The sequence below is a fragment of the Lepus europaeus genome, chromosome 15 (assembly GCF_033115175.1).
Source record: "Lepus europaeus isolate LE1 chromosome 15, mLepTim1.pri, whole genome shotgun sequence".
In the NCBI taxonomy this organism is placed as follows: Eukaryota; Metazoa; Chordata; class Mammalia; order Lagomorpha; family Leporidae; genus Lepus; species Lepus europaeus.
The window spans coordinates 33,289,285-33,308,858 of record NC_084841.1 but is presented as its reverse complement, the minus strand read 5'-3'; the positions used below and the strand labels follow the sequence as shown (position 1 = coordinate 33,308,858).

At 41.6% G+C, this 19,574-nt stretch overlaps 1 protein-coding gene across 1 annotated transcript in view; it reads right to left on the bottom strand.

The window, feature by feature from the left end:
• Positions 1 to 2,079: 2,079 nt before the first annotated feature.
• C7 (complement C7) overlaps positions 2,080 to 19,574 on the bottom strand; it is a 69,672-nt gene continuing 52,177 nt past the window's right edge. Inside the window, exons 15-18 of the mRNA XM_062211767.1 lie at positions 16,391 to 16,582; positions 9,636 to 9,726; positions 5,582 to 5,766; positions 2,080 to 3,443 (exon numbers count right to left, since the gene is read on the bottom strand). Coding sequence (XP_062067751.1) covers positions 3,262 to 3,443; positions 5,582 to 5,766; positions 9,636 to 9,726; positions 16,391 to 16,582 — 650 coding nt within the window. The 3' untranslated portion in view covers positions 2,080 to 3,261. The remainder of the gene's footprint in view (positions 3,444 to 5,581; positions 5,767 to 9,635; positions 9,727 to 16,390; positions 16,583 to 19,574) is intronic.

Here is a 19,574-nt window from a genome sequence, read left to right as displayed (position 1 = left end):
AAAAACAAAAACAAAGCTAGAGGCATCACAATACCAGATTTCAAGAAATACTACAGGACAGTTATAATCAAAACAGCCTGGTACTGGAAAAAAAAACACATACATGTGTAGACCAATGGAACAGAATAGAAATGCCAGAAATCAATTCACCCATCTACTACCAACTTATCTTTAACAAAGGAGCTAAAATCAATCCCTGGAACAAGGACAGTCTCTTCAACAAACAGAGCTGGGAATACTTGATCTCCATATTCAGAAGCATGAAACAAGACTCTTACCTTGCACCTCACATAAAAATTCACTCAAAATGGATCAAAAGCCTAATACCACCAAATTATTGGAGAACATTGAGGAAACCCTGCAAGACATTGGCACAGGTAAAGACTTCTTGGAAAACACCACAGAAGCACATGCAATCAAAGCCAAAAATGGGCAAATGGGATTACAACAAGCTGATGAGCTTCTGCACTGCAAAAGAAACACTCAGCAAAATGAAGAGGCAACCAAAAGAATGGGATAAAATATTTACAAACTATGCAACTGATAAAGGATTAATATACAGAATCTATAAACAGCTCAACAAACTCTACAACATCAAAACAAACAATCCAGTCAAAAAATGGGCAAAGGATTTGAGCAGGCATTTTTCAAAAGAATAAATTCAAATGGTCAATAGCTCCCACCCAGTTATAATGACTTTCATACAGAAATCAAAAAACAATAAGTGTTGGTGAGGATGTAGGGACAAAGGTACCCTAATCCACTGTTAGTGGGAATGTAAACCAGTGCAGCCTTTGTGGAAGACAACACGGAGATACTTCAGAAATCTGAAAATAGATCTACCATATGACCCATCAATCCCACTCCTAAGAATTTACCCAAGGAAAATGAAATCAGCATATGAAAGAATTATCTGTACTCCCATGTTCATTGCAGCTCAACCACAATAGCTAAGGTATGGAATCAACCCAGATGTCCATCAGCTGATGACTGGATAAAGACATTTTGGTATATATACAGTATGAAATACTATTCAGCCATAAGAATGAAATCCTGTCTTGTGCAACAAAATGGATGCAACTGGAAGCCATTATCCTGAGCAAAGTTAGCCAGTCCAAAAAGACAGATTCCATATGTTTTCCCTGATCTGTGGTAACTAATGGAGTACCTAAAACATAATGTACTGGAGTGAAATTGACATTTTGAGGGCCAACACTATGACAGGGCAGATAAAGCTGCCACCTACAGTGCCAGCATCCCCTATGGGCACTGGTTCAAGTCCTGGCTGCTCCACTTTCAATCCGGTTCTCTGTTATGCCCTGAGAAAGCAGTAGAGGATGGCCCCAGTCCTTGGGGTCAGATGTAAATTTTCCAGTGGAAACTCAAAATTTCAGATTTTTGGATTTTCAGATTAGGAATGCCCAACCCGTAGTTTATTTCAGACCTCAGGCTCTGGGAGCACTTGATCATGCTGACCATGTCCTCTATATAAAGGGGATCGTGGTAACACATAAGCAACATAATTCTACCTTGTACTAGTTTCACGCTACATTGTCCTATAAATAGAACACCTAAAAAGAGTTGAGCAATAACTATACTATTTATGGTAACTTTGAGATAAATATTGTATCATTAAAATATTGACAGAATTGAAAAATTTGAGAATGGGTTAAGTTCAGAACAGAAATCACTGGAAAGATATTGACATATTTCCTAGCAAAGGAATTGACTTGTTTAAGTCATTGTCTTATGACCTTCACCTGAGTCTGGCATTCTCGAGTCCTACCCCCCTGCCCAGGGTAGAAATTAAGTTCGTAATAACCACTAACAAATGCAGTAGCAGTGTCTGGAAGCTATTGTTTCCAGTCACTTGAAATCTATCTCTTGTTAACTTCCATACATTATATCTGCATCTTCCCTCAAGAGGGCACTTTTAAAACAAATATGTAGTCAGATCTGGATCATTCATAAAACTTCAGGCAAGAACACGCTAACCAGTCTTCATGGAAATAGCATCTAAAACTAAACATAATACAGAACCAGAAAATTATGCAGAAAAGTATTCTTATCCTTGTCATCTTAAGCTTGGTTGAAACATATTCACCAGAATCAGAAATTAGAGGCAGTATTTGTATATAAAAGCATATTTTAAATTATATTTAAGCCCACTCATTTCACCTCCAACTAGTTTTTTGTATTGATGAAAAGTGAATTAAGAATGAATAAAAGATGGATGCTTCGAGCTGCATACCCTCCTGAAAAACCTAGGCATGTATCCACATGAGGGAAAACTGTTCTCAAATATGCTCAATGCAGAGGCATGAACTGATGCTTCTTTCACAAAAGGAGAGTGGAGGAACTGCACGTCTTGTGTTTGATACATTCTAAACAAAAGCCCCCAAGAGAAGACTGAATTGTATTTGTTCTCAGACAACAAGGCAGAAGGTGCCCCTGTGACCACAGCATAATGAATTCTGCTCTGACATTTAAATGGTTCAATCTCCTGACAAGAATAGGGATCGCTACATGTGGCAGTTGACTCAATAGAGTGAAGTGTGAGATTACGACTCAGGATGGGAATAATTGTATCTGTCTTTTTCTATTTAGATCCCCTTCTATTTGCTTTCAATGAGGGAAGCCAATCTCTCTAATCAGGAAATCATGTTCCTTCTGTTTTCATAATCAATTTGTAGTGTTCTGGCCCATGAGTTGAGTCAATCATTTTAATAGAATCATACAGATGAATGGAGCATTCAAATTTCTCTAATCTAATCCTCTAGTTTTCTTGATTAAAAAAAAAAAAAAAGTCAAAGTCCAGAAAGGTTCACCATTTTTCCAAGAACACACAGCTAGTTCATGCAAAGGTTCAAGAACATTCTGTATTCTGAAACATAAAAGGGGAAGATAAACAAGAGTATCTGCATTCACATTTGGGAAAACAAAGGGTGTGTTTATATAGTAGCTTGATATATGTGTGTATATATATATACATAAATCTTATATATATGTATGTATATATGTATATATTGCTATATATAAATTATATATGTATATGTATGTGTGCATGTATATATATTTTATGTATTTATATATATACATGTGTGTGTGTGTGTTTGTGTGTGTGTTTAAATAGTTTATATTGAGGAAACCCAATGGAAAGGAAGTAGAAAGAATGTGCCTCCATGCTGGCAAAGCATCTAAGTGTTCAGTGATACAGGTGTGTCAGTGCAGCCCAGGAAGTTGACCAGGGCCCTCAGGAGCCTACTGGGTTTCCACAGCACAGGGCTTTATGCTGGTGATGGACAGGCTCTGCCCTTTGCATCTCAGGGCACCGGCCTCACATTCAGACATTGTTTGTTCCTTGCCATTCAGTTCCACACAAATACTAAACCCTTCTTCTTCACACTCCATTGCTTCTCGGCAGACACATTTGCTGCTCTGGGCTGGAAAAAATAAGCAAGAGAGGTTTAATGGAACATTATGGAGGTGGGAGGGTCAAAACACATTATTCCCAAAGCAATGATGTGGTGGTTAGAGAGCTGTAGAAACTTCTGCCTTAAGTGGTAAAATAAACTATCTGCTGGAAAAGCAGTAGGACCAAGAAACTGAGGCATTTTGCTCTACTTGGAATCAATGGGTTTTGAGGTTGGTGCCAGACTTTATCGGTTGGACCCACATGAGGTAGTTCTATCCCAGTCAAGACCTCTCCAATTCTCCTCCCAGATGCTGCTACCCTGGTGAGCCTGTGAGTTGAGTGCAATATTTCACCCCACAGACCAACTGAGAAGACCCCCAGAAGGAGCCAAGAGTCAAGGCTCAAGCACAGTGAGAAAGAAAACAGGAATTAAATTCTCTTTGAGAAAGAAGGCATGGCATGCTAAAGGCTATGTATCCTGTAAAAACAAACCAGAAATACGATCTGAAGGGAAGGAATCTGGTGGGGGAAGGAGGAGTACAAGCTGAAATACGCCAAGCAGATGGCTCCAAGAGAGCTGACAAGGTCAGCCAGAGGGTGGTGGTGAGCACCAAATCCAAGGTGACCCAGACGTGACTTGAGTTCATACTCATATGTCATCATCCATGCTGCAACCCTTGAGGGAGTGAGAGCAGGGATGGGCCAGGAGTGGGAGGGAGCAAAGAACTGACAGAAACTTGGCAGATCACACAGCCCCGTTCCCAAATTTACAGATAGCAAAGCTTAAGGCAGTGACTAGGCTCCAGTTATCTAACTCTTCCCATTTCACAGTACTGTCCAAACTGTGGGAAGTGTGTTGCGCCCTAGTCAGTATTCAAGATCATTGTAGGGAGCCAGCGTTCTGGCACAGCAGGTAAAGTGGCCCTTGTGATGCCAGCATGCCATATGGACACCAGTTCATGTCCCAGATTCTCCACTTACAATCCAGCTCCCTGATAATGGCCTGGAAAAAGCAAAGGAAGATGGCCCAAGTGCTTGGGCCTCTGCACCTACATGAGAGACCCAGATGAAGCTCCTGGTTCCTGGTCCAGCCCTGGCTGTAGTGGCCATCTGGGGAATGAACTAGCAGATAGAAGATTTCTCTGACTCTCTCTCTCTCTCTCTCTCTCTGTAACTCTGACATTCAAATAAAAAAAATCTTGTTTAAAAAGATCACTGTAAGTGCTACTTGGACACAGCAGTAGCTAATATTGAATTGTAATCTGAGAAAGTAACTCCTCTTTTATTCTTTCAATTATTTCTAGGATAAAACATCCTCTTGGCACTAGCATGTTTTTAACACCTCTCAAATACTTGTTAAACTTCCTTTATCACAGCATCTCCATCTCAGAGCATTATCTAGCTAGAACCTACAACTTTGCTATATTATATGTATTTTTACAATTGCCTAATATTTGTGGCAAGTTACCGTTCCCTTTACAGATCTTTTATGAAGTTTTTGTTTTTACAAAATGGCAGTCTGTTCTTTAAATGAGTAAGTAATATGGATGGTTCAGGCATTTGCCTGGCAATTAAGAACTGCTTAAGACCCCCTCTGGCTCATACTGGAGTACCCAGGCTCTGCTCCTGATTCCACTTTCTGCTGGTGCAGATCCTGGGAGGCAGCAGGTGATGGCTCAAGTAGTTGGGTCCACACCACCCTGTGGGAGACCTGATTCAGTTCCTGATTCCCAGCTTCAACCTGGCTCAGCTCCATCCACTGTAGTCATTTGGGGAATCAGAGAAAGGGAGAGCTTGTTCGCCCTCTCTCACTTTCTCTCCCTTTCTCTCCCCCACCCCTTTCCTCCCCTGTGTTTCTACCTGTCACATAATTTAAAACAGTAATAATAATAAGGATAATAAAAGAGAAAAGTCTTGGGGGTGGAGTGGGGATCACCCATGTCTGGGGACCACTCAGAGCATCATGAATAGGTCCTCATTGGCTTAGGTAACTGATCTACAACCCTCCCCAGGAGAGGAAGTGTCAGAGCTCACTGTCAAACCAATCTGAGTCTTTGACATCCTTAAATATCAGCTTTGATCCCTGCTAACCTAGAAACTACGTTTTTAGAAAACTCAATACTGTCATTTTGTCACTCATACTTACAAATATAAAGTGCCCCTTACCATCACACTTTCCCCACAGTGGACATGCACCACAAGCTTTCTGGACTGTAGCAGGCACAGCACAGCTGTCCATGCCAGTGAGGGTGTAATTCCTACCCTGACAGCGAAGTACATGCAGCTTGCAAACTGTCAGGGCCAGAGTCCTCTTGCTTCTCTCATCTCGAGCACACACATCCAAGGAAGATCTGAAAAGAATATTTTTAATTATATATTACTTACAAGATTTCCATCCTTAAAAGCTGAGAAGGAAAAGTAGAAAGCAAGACATTGAGCTCATTGCCCCAGATGTTATGAGCCACAGCAAAAGATGGAACAGAAACTGGAATTCCCTTCATTCCTAGGCTCAACGCCCTCGGATCTTCCAAATAAACATATTTGCTCTTTACTTGCTCATGATTTTTACAAGCTTAGATATCTAGTGTTGAGCTAGTTTCATCTACAACAGATCAGACACAGAGAGTTAGATGAGAAGGTAAAGCCTGCTGCAGCAGCCAATGAATTAATTGACAATGATGAAAGAGACAAAAAAAAATCATCAAAAATCAAACAGGCAGAGACTGCAGGAGAAATACACTACTTCTAGCCCAATAGCCATGACAATTTATGTCTAGAATATAAAGTTGCCCAATAATTATTGACCCTAAATTTTCAAAGGAAGGTGAAATTGCATTTTAAGATGTATTTATTTACTTGAAAGGCATAGTGACAGAGAAGAGGAGAGACAAAGAGTGAGAGATCTTCCATCCAGCATTTCACTCCCCAAATGACTTCAACAGCCAGGTCTGGGTCAGGCCAAAGCCAGTAGCTAGGAATAACATCTGGGTCTCCCACATGGGTGGCAGGGGCCCAAGCACGGGCCATTCTCTGTTGTGTTCCAGGCACATCAACAGGAAGCTGGGTCAAAAGTTAAGCAGACCAAGCTAGAATGAGCACTGCAATATGAGATGCTGGCATTGCAAGCAGTGGCTTAACCCTCCCCATGGCTATTGTTTAAATTATCTATGCTTACAAAAGAATTCAGAAATATGTTCACTACATATTACCTTTTTCTTTTTTTATTTTTTTTCATTTATTAAACTTTTATTTAATGAATATAAATTTCCAAAGTACAGCTTATGGGTTACAATGGCTTCCCCCCCCCCCCATAATTTCCCTCCCACCCGCAACCCTCCCCTTTCCCGCTCCATCTCCCCTTCCATTCACATCAAGATTCATTTTCAATTCTCTTTATATACAGAAGATCAGTTTAGTATATATTAAGTCATATTACCTTTTTCTTGAGCATTGGTGCTAATATGGTAAGATTAAGCTATTTAGGATGTCACTAATAAAAACAATCACATTTCTGAATGCTGATAAATAGAAAGACATTACATTTAGTGAGACTTTAGATAACAAAGCATTTTTGTACCAAAGGTCTTCAAAAAGTCAGTGAAGGGGCAGGCATTTGCCTAAGGCAAAGATGTTCACATCCCACATAGGAGAACCAAGGTTTGATTCCTGGGTCTGGCTCCTGACTCCAGCTTCCTGCTAATGCAGATGCTGGGAGGCAGCAGTGATGGCTCAAGTAATCGGGTTCCCGCCACCCATGTGGGAGAGCTGCATCGAGTTCCCTGATCCCAGCTTCAGCCTCAGCATAGCTCCCCACAGCATTTGGGGAGTGAACCAGCAGACAAGAGGAAGATCCTGCACTCTTTCTCATTCTCTCTCCCCCTTACTGCCTCTCAAATAAATAAAAATCTCAAAATTAATTCTTGGAAAATGTATATCATGGAAAAACTATGCAGAGATTTTAAAAAAAAAATTTGTACAAAATAAATTTGTCTTTTAATTTCCTCAAACTTCTTGAAGTAGCTTAATATGCCAGACAGGGTCAGAAAGAGTCTACATCCACATGCTTTATTTAGTTCTAATATTTTCCTCTCTGACCAAGAGATTAATTTCTTAGAGTTATTTACATTACAAAAGAATCCCTTTTTTCACTTCTTTTTTTTTTTGGACAGGCAGAGTGGACAGTGAGAAAGAGAGACAGAGAGAAAGGTCTTCCTTTGCCGTTGGTTCACCCTCCAATGGCCACCGCGGCTGGCGCACCGCGCAGATCCGAAGCCAGGAGCCAGGTGCTTCTCCTGGTCTCCCATGGGATGCAGGGCCCAAGCCCTTGGGCCATCCTCCACTGCACTCCCGGGCCACAGCAGAGAGCTGGCCTGGAAGAGGGGCAACCAGGACAGAATCCAGTGGCCCGACCGGGACTAGAATCCGGTATGCTGGCGCCGCAAGGCGGAGGATTAGCCTAGTGAGCCGCGGCGCCGGCCCCACATATGTCTTTCAATCTGTTCATTTAAAGCCTAAATAGAACTACTCAAAAGAGCTGGTGGGGCAGAGACCTTAAAATGCCACCTTGTTATCAGTATCTGATACCAGGAAATCATATGAAAATTCATAGCCTGTCTACAAGACTGCAGATAAACCAAATGAAGTGGAGAAGTTGGTAAGAGAATGAAAGTGAATCGAAGTGAACGATGACTAATAGAGAATAACAGCAGTTAGAATACTGCAACCAGAATGTGTCCGGGCTGACCACCATTTCCACTTACACTGTTTGGCTGTAATTGTCTTCACACTAGAAGTTACTTTATATGATCTCTACTCCCTACTGTAGGCTCAAGAAGTTAGATATGGGTTTGATGACCACAATAAGCAAAAGCCAAGTAATAACTAGCATATTTGTGTTTTGATTCTTAGCGTTAAAGATGCGCTGTAAGCCCAGGTGCTGGATATTTCTCATTTCCCTCCCAGGTTACTCTCCAGTGCTCTCCCTCTGCCTACGAGGCTAACATGCCTAGAACACATTATAGACTCCCTGGAACATATTACAGACTCCTTCGCCCTCCAGCTTACAGTGGGCTTGATCAATGGGGAACATGGCAGGAAATTGGAGGCCAGGAAGAAATTGCAGCTTGGATGTTTATCCCCCCGACTCACTCCTGTGGGATCTCTGAGGTCCTGAAACATAGCCTCAGCTCCTCCTCAGCAGCCATCTCCACAAAGCCCTCCTTTGTCTCCAAGTGTTGCAAACTCCTCTCCTCATTCCTAAGGGTTTGGACACAGACTTATGGCTGAGTTGTTGACAGTCCAGGAATACGACTCTATGGCTTGTAGTCTCCTCCTTTATTCTGCCCATATTTTTATAAATAGTCCGCTAACAAATGTATTCTCGTTCTAATGTAATTATGCCATCAGTGTCCCACAAGGACCATGACACAGGCACATAACAACTACCGCACTTCAGCTATCCTCTTACAAGGGAGGAATTTCCAGTGGGCGGCATTTTCTAACATAAATCTGGAGAAGTAGCTTCAAGAAGCGGAAAAGTGGGGTGGGCCTTGTGGCACATGTTAAGATGCCACTCATTGGGATTCCATATTGGAGTGCCTAGTTTCACACCTAGCACTACCCTCCAACCATCTTCCTGCTAATGCACACCCTGGGAAGGAGCAGGTGATGGCTCAAGTACTTGGGTCTCTGCCACCCATGTAGGAGACCCAAATTGAGTTCCTGGCTCCTAACTTCAGCCTGGTCCAGTCTAAGCTGTTGAGGGCAGCAGATGGGAGATCTTTCACTCTTCCTATTTGTCTATGTCCTTCTGTCTCTGCCTCTCTGCCTTTTAAATAAACAAACTTAAATAATCTTTAAAACGAAATAATCAAAATCTCTATCAGTATTGCTTTAAGAGTTTATGTCCCAAGAGAATTTCAGCCCTAATCCTGTAAAGCTTGAAATCTTTAGGTAAGCGTTTTGTTCTGTACACAGATAACAGTGTTTCAGTAGTCCTTCAGTCTTGAAATTTCAGTAGCCAGATTAGAGAACTGCTAATCCCATGGCTGTAAGCCCTGGTGACCCAGGCAAAAATCAGGCAGCAGATGGGCCAGATTAAACTGAAAATATCTTCAACTCTTGGTAAACTACACCTTTGATTCAGCAAAAACTAGCATCTTCAAGCCACCCTGATTATCCTGAATAAAGGAAGGCAGAGAAATGTGTAGACAGAGCTTACCCACACTCATAGGGCATTTTACAAACACATCTTGAATTCTGCAGTTTCTCCCAGCGCTGACATTCAGGCACTGCCTGTGTTAAAGGAGAGTCTGAAAAAATAGGACAAAGGAGAAACAATCATCAGGAGAGACAGCTTCTTCATAGTAAACAATGTATTATCTTAACTGTTGAACCAAGGCCTGTAGTATTCTTAACTGCAACGAGTTTGTACAGCAAAAAGGAATAATAATAAAGATCTAAAATATTTTACACTGAAAATAATTGCATGGATAATACACATAGCTTCTTTTTTTAGCATTTACACTTGGTCATGTACTTCTTGAACACTGTCAAATTAAATTTATTTATTTATTTGACAGGTAAGAGTTACAGACAGTGAGAGAGAGAGACAGAGAGAAAGGTCTTCCTTCCGTTGGTTCACTCCTCAAATGGCCGCTACAGCCGGTGCTATGCCGATCCGAAGTCAGGAGCCAGGTACTTCTTCCTGGTCTCCCATGTGGGTGCAGGACCCAAGCACTTGGGCCATCCTCCACTGCCTTACCAGGCCACAGCAGAGAACTGGACTGGAAGAGGAGCAACCAGGACTAGAACCCGGTACCCAAATGGGATGCTGGTGCCACAGGCTGAGGATTAACCTAGTGCACCACCACGCAGGCCCCAAATTAAATCTTCCCTAACAAACACCCATTTGAAAGATGAGAAAACTTGGGGCTGGCACCGTGGCACAGTAGGTTATATGCCTTGGTCCAGCTTATAAGACACCTTAGTCCAGCTTACAAGAGCATAATTTGACTACCACCATCTCAGCTATATCTGACTGCAATGTGAGTAACCTAAAATTCTCTGGTTTCAGAAAAAGGCATTTGGTACAGCTGCCATTCGGGATGCTCACAACTGATACTGAGTTCCTAGGTTTGAGTTCGAGCTTCTGTCTCCATTCCAGTTTCCTGCTAATGCACACCCTATGAAGCAGCAGGTGGCAGCTCAAGTGGTTGGTCTCTGCCACGCATGCAGGAGGCTTGGATTGAGTTCCTGGCTCCTGGCTTCATAGAGCCTAGCTCTGGTTTTTTGTTTTTGTTTTTTTTTTTTTGGGGGGGGGCATTTAGGGATTGAACTAGCATATGGGATGTCTCTGCCTGTCAGTCTGTGTTTCTCTCTCTCTCTCTCTTCCTCTCTCCCCTCTCCACTCCCCTCCCCTTCTCTCACCCTCTCTCCATCCCTCCTTTTCAAATGAATAAAATAAATGCAATTGCTAAAATATTCTGATTTTCCACCTCCTGCCAGTTTCATTACAATAGGAATTAAATGTCTTATACTTCAGCATCATAAAAGTAGAGACCAATTTAACATATCTATAAAGGTAGTTTATCTGAAGAGCACACTTTTATGAATACAGAAACCATGGAATACTTCCTCACTTTGGAAATTTTAAGCACATTAGAAATTACAGTATAATTTGCATAAATTTTTAGAAGTGGTAGCAATGTGAAGCATGCCTGCATGGCCAGCACTCTTGATGAGCAACACTCATTCTTTAAACACTTCACTGCGAGATGATATTATCCTAAATGCAATATAGTATACCGAATTGAATCCTAGAACAACAACAAAAAAAGGACACTAATGGAAAAACTGGTGATATCTGAGTACATTGTAATTTACCCAATATCATTGAACTAACATTATTAGTCTTAACCAACTATATCAAGTTATATAAGACATTAATATTATAGGAATATAGGTGAAGAGTACATAGGAACTATATTGCAATTTTTCCCAAAATCTAAAATTATTCTAAAATAAAATGTTTTTTAAAAAGGTATTATCTAGATCAGGACTTCTCATTCAGGAGCAGTGTGCCCTGCAGGGGTCACTTGGCAAAGCCTATGGCTCATTTTAGTTGTCACAGTGGAGATTCTACTGGCATCTGGTGGGGAGAGATCACGGATGCTGCTAAATGTTCTACAACGCACAGGCAAGGCTCCCACAGCAAAGGAAGACCAGATACAACATTCCAATAGCATCAAGGTGGAGAAATCTTCATCAACACATGCCAGAATTAAAGCTCAGTGATAAAACCATATAAACTAGCTCTGTATTACAATTATAATTGGAAACTTATTTTAGGATAAATTTTGAATTTGGAGTTTAAATATTTGCTAAAATTTATTATGTCTTTGTGAAAAGTGCACACAATAGATCAAAGACTTTCATATGGAAAAAAAATATAGCTTTGCTATCTTCATAGTGCAGTTAACCAAATAAACACACTCCTAAACCTCACCCAGATGTGTAGCTTTGCTATTTTAAAACCATATATCTGGCCGGCGCCGCGGCTCAATAGGCTTATCCTCCACCTGCGGCGCTGGCACACCAGGTTCTAGTCCCAGTCGGGGCGCCAGATTCTGTCCCGGTTGCCCCTCTTCCAAGCCAGCTCTCTGCTGTGGCCTGGGAATGCAGTGGAGGATGGCCCAAGTGCTTGGGCCCTGCATCCCATGGGAGACAAGGAGAAGCACCTGGCTCCTGCCTTCAGATCAGCGCGGTGCACTGGCCACAGCGCACTGCCCGCAGCGGCCATTGGAGGGTGAACCAATGGTAAAAGGAAGACCTTTCTCTGTGTGTCTCTCTCTCACTGTCCATTCTGCCTGTCAAAAAAAAAAAAAATACACATATATATATATATATCTTCACATTGAGATGAAATGCCAATGGGGGGGGGGAATGGGGAGGGGAAGTATTTTTTAACAGACACAGAGTTTCAGCTTAGGAAATAAACACATTCTGGAGATGGGTGGTGGTGATGACTGCACAACAATGGGAATGTACCATCACTTCTGGCCTTTTGGCTAAGATCAAGTGTAGTAACCATGGGATTGTACCCAATACCACTGATCTGCACATTTTAAAATTGCTAAAAGAAAGAGAAGGAGGGTGTGGCCATTTGGAGTGGTTGCTGAGCTGCCAGGTGACATGCTCACAATCCATTTGAGAGTGCCTAGGTTCAATACCAGTCTCTGGCTCCTAATTCTAGCCTCCTGCCAGTGTAGACCCTGGAAGGCAGCTGTGAGCACTGACGTGGTGAGATTTCCATGACTCACACAGGAGACCTGGATCAAGTTCTGGATTCCAGGATTCAACTCCACCCCAGTCACAGCCTTGCAGGCATCTGGGAAGTGAACCAGCAGATGGGAATTGGTTTCTCTCTCTCTTCCCCTTTTCCTCTCTGTCTCTCGTCTTTCATGCTCTGCCACTCTATCTCTCTCTCTTAAAGGAATAAAACAAAACAATTTTATTGTAAAAAAAATTGTTAAAATGGTCAATTTTGTTTACTATACTTAAAAAAGAAAGACTAAATCCTAAAACAGCAATCATCTTATTTTTCAAGATTTATTTATGTATTTGAAAGGCAGAGTTATACAGAGAGAGAAGGAGAGGCAGAGAGAGAGAGAGAGGTCTTCCATCTGCTAGTTCATCCCCAGTTGGCCACAACAGTCAGAGCTGCGCCGATCCAAAGCCAGGAGCCAGGAGGCTCTTCCGGATCTCCCACACAGATGCAGGGACCCAAGGATTTGGGCCATCTTCCACTGCTTTCCCAGGCCATAGCAGAAAGCTAGATGGGAAGTGGAGCAGCCAAGACTCAAACTGGCACCCACATGGGATTACCCGCTATGCCGCAGTGCTGGTCCCAACAGCCACTATTTTAAAACATCAACTTTAGAGGCTGACACATCTATGATATTTTCATTTATTATAGGCTTATTTTAAAGGGTAGCTATTATTGTTATCCACTCTCTCAGTAAAGCACACAGGTCTGATAAACATCCTTAATTAAAACCAACTTTAATAGAATTTTCTATTGAGTGGAAGAAAATTCACACAAATTTTGCTGCAAAATGTCTGAAACAGACATTTTAGAAAAATAAATGTATAATCTCACTTGAACAAAAGTGCAACCTCATCAACCATATATTCTTTTCTCTCATTCTAGAATTATAGAAGCAGGTCCATTTCTTTACATATTCCAAAGAAATTCACATTTGTGCTTAGGTGTATGTAGAAAACCAAGCAATTCCCTTGTTGAGCTTTGACAGCTATAGTTGTGGAGGGTGCTGCACTAGACATACTCTGCTCCTGTCCTGTTTTCTGGCATCTGCTCTTTGCCTCAGCCCATATCCATCCTCAAGAACACAGTGCACTGTGTGGCCTCCTCTCATTTTAGCTATCAACATCTAACTCACCTAACTGTATCACTGGCAGAATCTAGTACTTCATCCTCAGAAATAATAAATTTCAGGGGTGGGCATTTGGCATAGTGGTTAAGATGCCACTTGGGACTCCCACATCCCATATCAGGAATATGACTGGGTTTGAGTCCTGGCTCCCTGTCTGATTCCAGCTTCCTGTTAGTCTGCACCCAGGAGACAGCTGGTGATGGCTCAACTACCTGGGTCACTGCCAGCCAGTTGGGAGACCCAGACTGAGTACTTGGCTTCTAGCTTCAGCCTGGCTCAGCTCTTGCTGTTGCCAGCATTTGAGAAGTGAACCAACAGATGGACTCTCTGTCTCTGTCACTCTTTCTTGTCTCTTTGCCTTTCAAATAAAAAAATAATGTTTTAAAATTTTAAAAATATATGTTTCTAAAAGAAAATATTCAGTACAGAATCAGAAACCATGTACCAGGAGCCGGTGCTGTGGCATAGAAGGTAAAATTGCAGCCTGCAGCACTGGCATCCCATATTGGCCCCAATTCAAGTCCCAATTGCTCTACTTCGAATCCTGTTCCCTGCTAATGTGCCTGGGAAAGCAGTGGAAGTTGGCCCAAGTGCTTGGGCCCCTGCACCCATGTGGGAGACCTGGAAGAAGCTCCTGGCTCCTGGCTTCAAATCAGCCCATCCCTTTGTGGCTATCTGGAGAGTGAACCAGTAGATGGAAGACCTTTCTCTCTGTCTCTCCCTCTCTCTATCTATAACTCTACCTCTCAAGTAAATAAATTATTTTAAAAAATACAAGCAAAGAACAAATAGGAGTTATTTTAAAACAAGTCCATCCCTTCTCAAATATCCCTGAAAAGAAATAGTTTGATTTCTCAATTCCTTCCTACCTAAGGTCCTTAAAAAAATATTTTATGAGCCAGCACCATGGTGCTTGAGTTAAGGTACCACTGGGGATGCCTCTGTCTCATATCAGACTGCCTGGGATTGAGTCCCAGCTCCTCCACTTCCAATCCAGCTTCCTTCTAATGTACCTGAGAAGCAGAATATGACAGCCCATGTACTTAGGCTCCTGCCACACCCTTGGGAGACCCAGATGTAATTCTGGGCTCCCAGCTTCACCATGGTCCAGCCTCAGTAACTGTCAGCGGCTATTGGAGGGTGAACCAACTGTAAAAGGAAGACCTTTCTCTCTGTCTCTCTCTCTCTCTCACTGTCCACTCTGCCTGTCAAAAAAAAAAAAAGTTATAAAAAAAAAGAAAATGTCTATTTAGGTCCTTGATGCATCTCTTAAGTGGGTTGTTTGTTTTGTTGTTGTAGAATTTCTTGATCTCTTTGTAGATTCTGGTGATGAACCCTTTATCTGTTGCATAGTTTGCAAATATTTTTTTCCCATTCTGTCAATTGCCTCTTCACTTTCCTGACTGTTTCTTTTGCAGTACAGAAACTTCTCAATTTGATGCAATCCCAAATGTTAATTTTGGCTTTGACTGCCTGTGCTCCTGGGGTCTTTTCCAAGAAGTCTTTGCCGGTACCTAGATCTTGCAGGGTTTCTCCAATGTTCTCTAATAATTTGATGGTGTCGGGGCGTAGATTTAGGTTTTTTTTTTTTTTTTTTTTTTTTTTTGACAGGCAGAGTGGATAGTGAGAGAGAGAGACAGAGAGAAAGGTCTTCCTTTTTGCCGTTGGTTCACCCTCCAATGGCCGCTGCGGCCGGCGCATCTCGCTGATCCGAAGCCAGGAGCCAGGTGCTTCTTCCTGGTCTCCCATGCAGGTGCAGGGCCCAGGCACTTGGGCCATCCTCCACTGCCTTCCCGGGCCATAGCAGAGAGCTGGCCTGGAAGAGGGGCAACCGGGATAGAATCCGGTGCCCCAACTGGGACTAGAACCTGGTGTGCCGGCGCCGCAAGGCGGAGGATTAGCCTGTTAAGCCACGGCGCCGGCCAGATTTAGGTCTTTATCCATGTTGAGTAGATTAAAGAACATTTTAGTTTGCCTGGGGTTCAAAATACTAAATTTTCAGATTGCCACTATTATGAACAAACTTCACAATCCATAAAACTTTTTCTTCAATAATGTCTGTTTTACAGTGCTAAATATAATGCTTTTTTAAATTTCATTTTTAATAACAATAAACTCTCTGAAAGCCCAGAAATGGAATGTGGAGCATTTAATAAAAATCATGACTTTACACTTATAAAAGTACAGAAAAAGAAATCAAGAAAAAACCAAAAATCAAGTTTTAAACATCATTTATCTCTTTGCATACTAACAAACACAAAGCAGATCTTTTCTAGAGAGGATTGAAGTTCAATGTTCCAGAATTACCATGGCTTCCCTTGCATTCTGTTAAATTCCATGAGTCTATTTGTGCCTTGTGAAGACAAGTCTACAACTAAGCATACAAACTGACCTCCCTCTCACAGGGGCAGGATTGGGGCGCTGATTCACACTCATGGTGATGCAGATCCATGGAGGTCTCCACAAGGACTCCCACTTGCCCGAGCGCAGGTATCCTTGGATAGACACATCAGTCACTCACCTTTCTGCACACACTGGACATTCTTCATCTCAGGATTCCACTTCAGGCTGGAGCCACAGAGAAATGTCGAAGGACCTTGTAAGAACATGCCACCTGGGCAGGAAAAGGTAACCTTCTCACCAACAGCATAGAAAGGCTTGTGGGGAAGGCTCTGCACATTGTTCTCTAGGACAGGCAGGACACAGGCAATTTCTAAAGATAAAATAGAGCAGAATACCAGAGTCATTGCTTTCCTAAACCATCTGTTTTAAAAAATGACAGTGCTAGGCCGGCGCCATGGCTTAACAGGCTAATCCTCCACCTTGCGGCGCCAGCACACCAGGTTCTAGTCCCAGTTGGGGCGCCGGATTCTTTCCCGGTTGCCCCTCTTCCAGGCCAGCTCTCTGCTATGGCCCGGGAAGGCAGTGGAGGATGGCCCAAGTCCTTGGGCCCTGTAACCGCATGGGAGACCGGGAGAGGCGCCTGGCTCCTGGCTTTGGATCAGCGAGATGCGCCGGCCGCAGCGGCCATTGGAGGGTGAACCAACGGCAAAAAGGAAGACCTTTCTCTCTGTCTCTCTCTCTCACTATCCACTCTGCCTGTCAAAAAAATAAATAAATAAAAAATTTTAAAAAAATGACAGTGCTAAAAGGTGCTGATATACTCGTTCTGTTTGCTCACAAAAGAGGACAAGGAGGAAGAACCAAGTTCACTCTTAGGATCCTCTAAAAGATATCACTCACAGTGCCTGGTATGTCAGTGAACCATACATAAATGACTGAAGACCAAAATGGCTCTGTCTCCCACGCCTGCTCCCAAAGCAAGGGGAAAGCTTAAGGCAAATTAAGCAACAAATAGAGTCCTACAGCCCAGCCTGCTATTGAAACCACACTTTTCACAACTGCCACTTCTCTCTCCAGTCAGGAGATGTCCCACTAGAATTTTCCCAAAAGCTGTATTCGTTTGTGTATCAGTACCTCCATTTGGATATTTTACTATCTGGAAATGTTAAAGGATTTCCATAAAAGTGCTCAATGCTCTTTTTTTTTTCCCTCATCTTTAGTCTTTCTTAATCAGGTACATTCATTAGCTCAAGTCTTCTACTTAAAGTAAAAGGCAGAGAAAAATGAAAAACATGCATAGCTATGGAACACAGATCAAAATTCATGAATTTAAAAACAAAATTGGGGTGGGCATTTGGCACAGAAGTTATGTGTAGGATGCCTGCATCCCATAGTGTTGTGCCTGGATTCAAGTCCCAGCTCTGTTTATGATTCCATTTTCCCACTAATTCTACTGAGCCCAAGTTACTGACACCCATGCAAAAGACACAGATTGCGTTCCAGGCTCCAAGCTTTGATCTGGCCTGGCCCCAACTGCTATAGGCATTTGGGGAGTGAACTGGAAGATGGAAAATCAATATCTATCTATTTCTATCTCTCCCTGCCTTGCAAATAATTAATTTTTTTAAAATCTTTGCAGAGGTTAAGGTGGGAAGTATCACTATGTTCCTAATTCTGTATATATAAAATATATGAAATGTGTTTCCTTTAAATAAAATAAAATAAATAAGAAAACAAATTAATTAAATCTTTGCAATCTCTCCCTGTCAAATAAGTAAAAACGACAAAATAAATTTTCAAAATATTTGCAATGTCTTCAAAAGACTTTGGAAAATATTCTACAAAATATTTTTCTATTTCTACACTTTTTTCCCAAGAAAATCCATTTATTCATTCACACAAGAACAGAATTTATTGAGTGTCTATATCGTACCAAGTATGTTGAGTACTGAAGGGTACACAGCAATGTACAAGTCACATGTTTTATCTTCAGAACGCTAACAAAAATTTTTAAGAAAACTAGTAATCTAGCATCAGATTTATTTGTTTCTGACATAACACATTTGTTAGTTTCAGAATCATTCTCCCACTAACAGGAGAGCTATATATTATTAAAAGAAAACTGTTTCTGAGAGAATAGCACAACTACCACTCATCAGTGCAAGTTTGAAACTCCAATATTCCATTGAGAAGAGAAGCCTTACTAGTGATAAAAACACTTCTTAAGGCTTTTCCCCTGAAGCATTTGCAAATTCGGAGGAAAAAAAATGCTAAAAGGAAGGTAAATGGAAGCAAAAGTTTGCAGTTCAGAGACTGAGAAGCTGAACAAAGTTTTTAGCAGTGACATAGGGCTACAGGAATAAAAATTACAGGCCAGCCTTTTCAAAAAGGAGGAGTCCCAGTAGAAAGTCCATACAATTTGTTAGGATCCTATAATGGCTACTCCCTTGGAATAAAAGTAAACCAGGCATAAGCCAGCCTCATTATTTGCCAGGAGGAGGACTAAACTTTCTATAGAGGAAGGTAATAGGATCCAAGGTTATTTAATTTTTCACATAGCATTCAATCAAAATTAATCTAACATTCAACAAGAACTGACCAAAATCTGACAACAAGAACAACAACAACAAAAAAAATAGAAACAAACCCAAAGAAGATCTTGACAATTAAATTAACAGATATAAATGATATACGTAGGACAGAATAATGAAATAAGTAATTCAATAGGTTTCTTAAATAGATTATAAATCATCATATACTTAGAATTGTATCTATGAACTATACAAAATCTGTTTTCTGGGGCTGGTGCCGTGGCTCACTTGGTTAATCCTCCACCTGTGGCACCAGCATCCCATATGGGTGCCGAGTTCTAGTCCCAGTTGCTCCTCTTCCAGTCCAGCTCTCTGCTGTGGCCCGGGAAGGCAGTGGAGGATGGCCCAAGTGCTTGGGCCTTGCACCCACATGGGAAACCAGGAGGAAGCACCTGGCTCCTAGCTTCGGACTGGCGCCGTGGCGGCCATTTGGGGAGTGAACCAACGGAAGGAAGACCTTTCTCTCTGTCTCTGTCTCTCTGTCTATAACACTACCTGTCAAAAAAATTTTTTAAAATCTGTTTTCTTTCTATTAATAAAAAATAAAAAGTGGATTGTATACAACTACACAGATGATTTAATAAATTGAAAGATAGATCAATGAAAACACTTAGAATGAAACAGAAGGGAAAAAAGAAAATTTTTAAAAGAATGCTTAAAAATAACATAGCATAAAAATGTAAAATTTATGTCCCATGAGGAGAGGTGAGCAAGAATGAGACAGAAACAATATTTGAAGATTTAATGATCAAAAATTGTCTAAAACAGAGA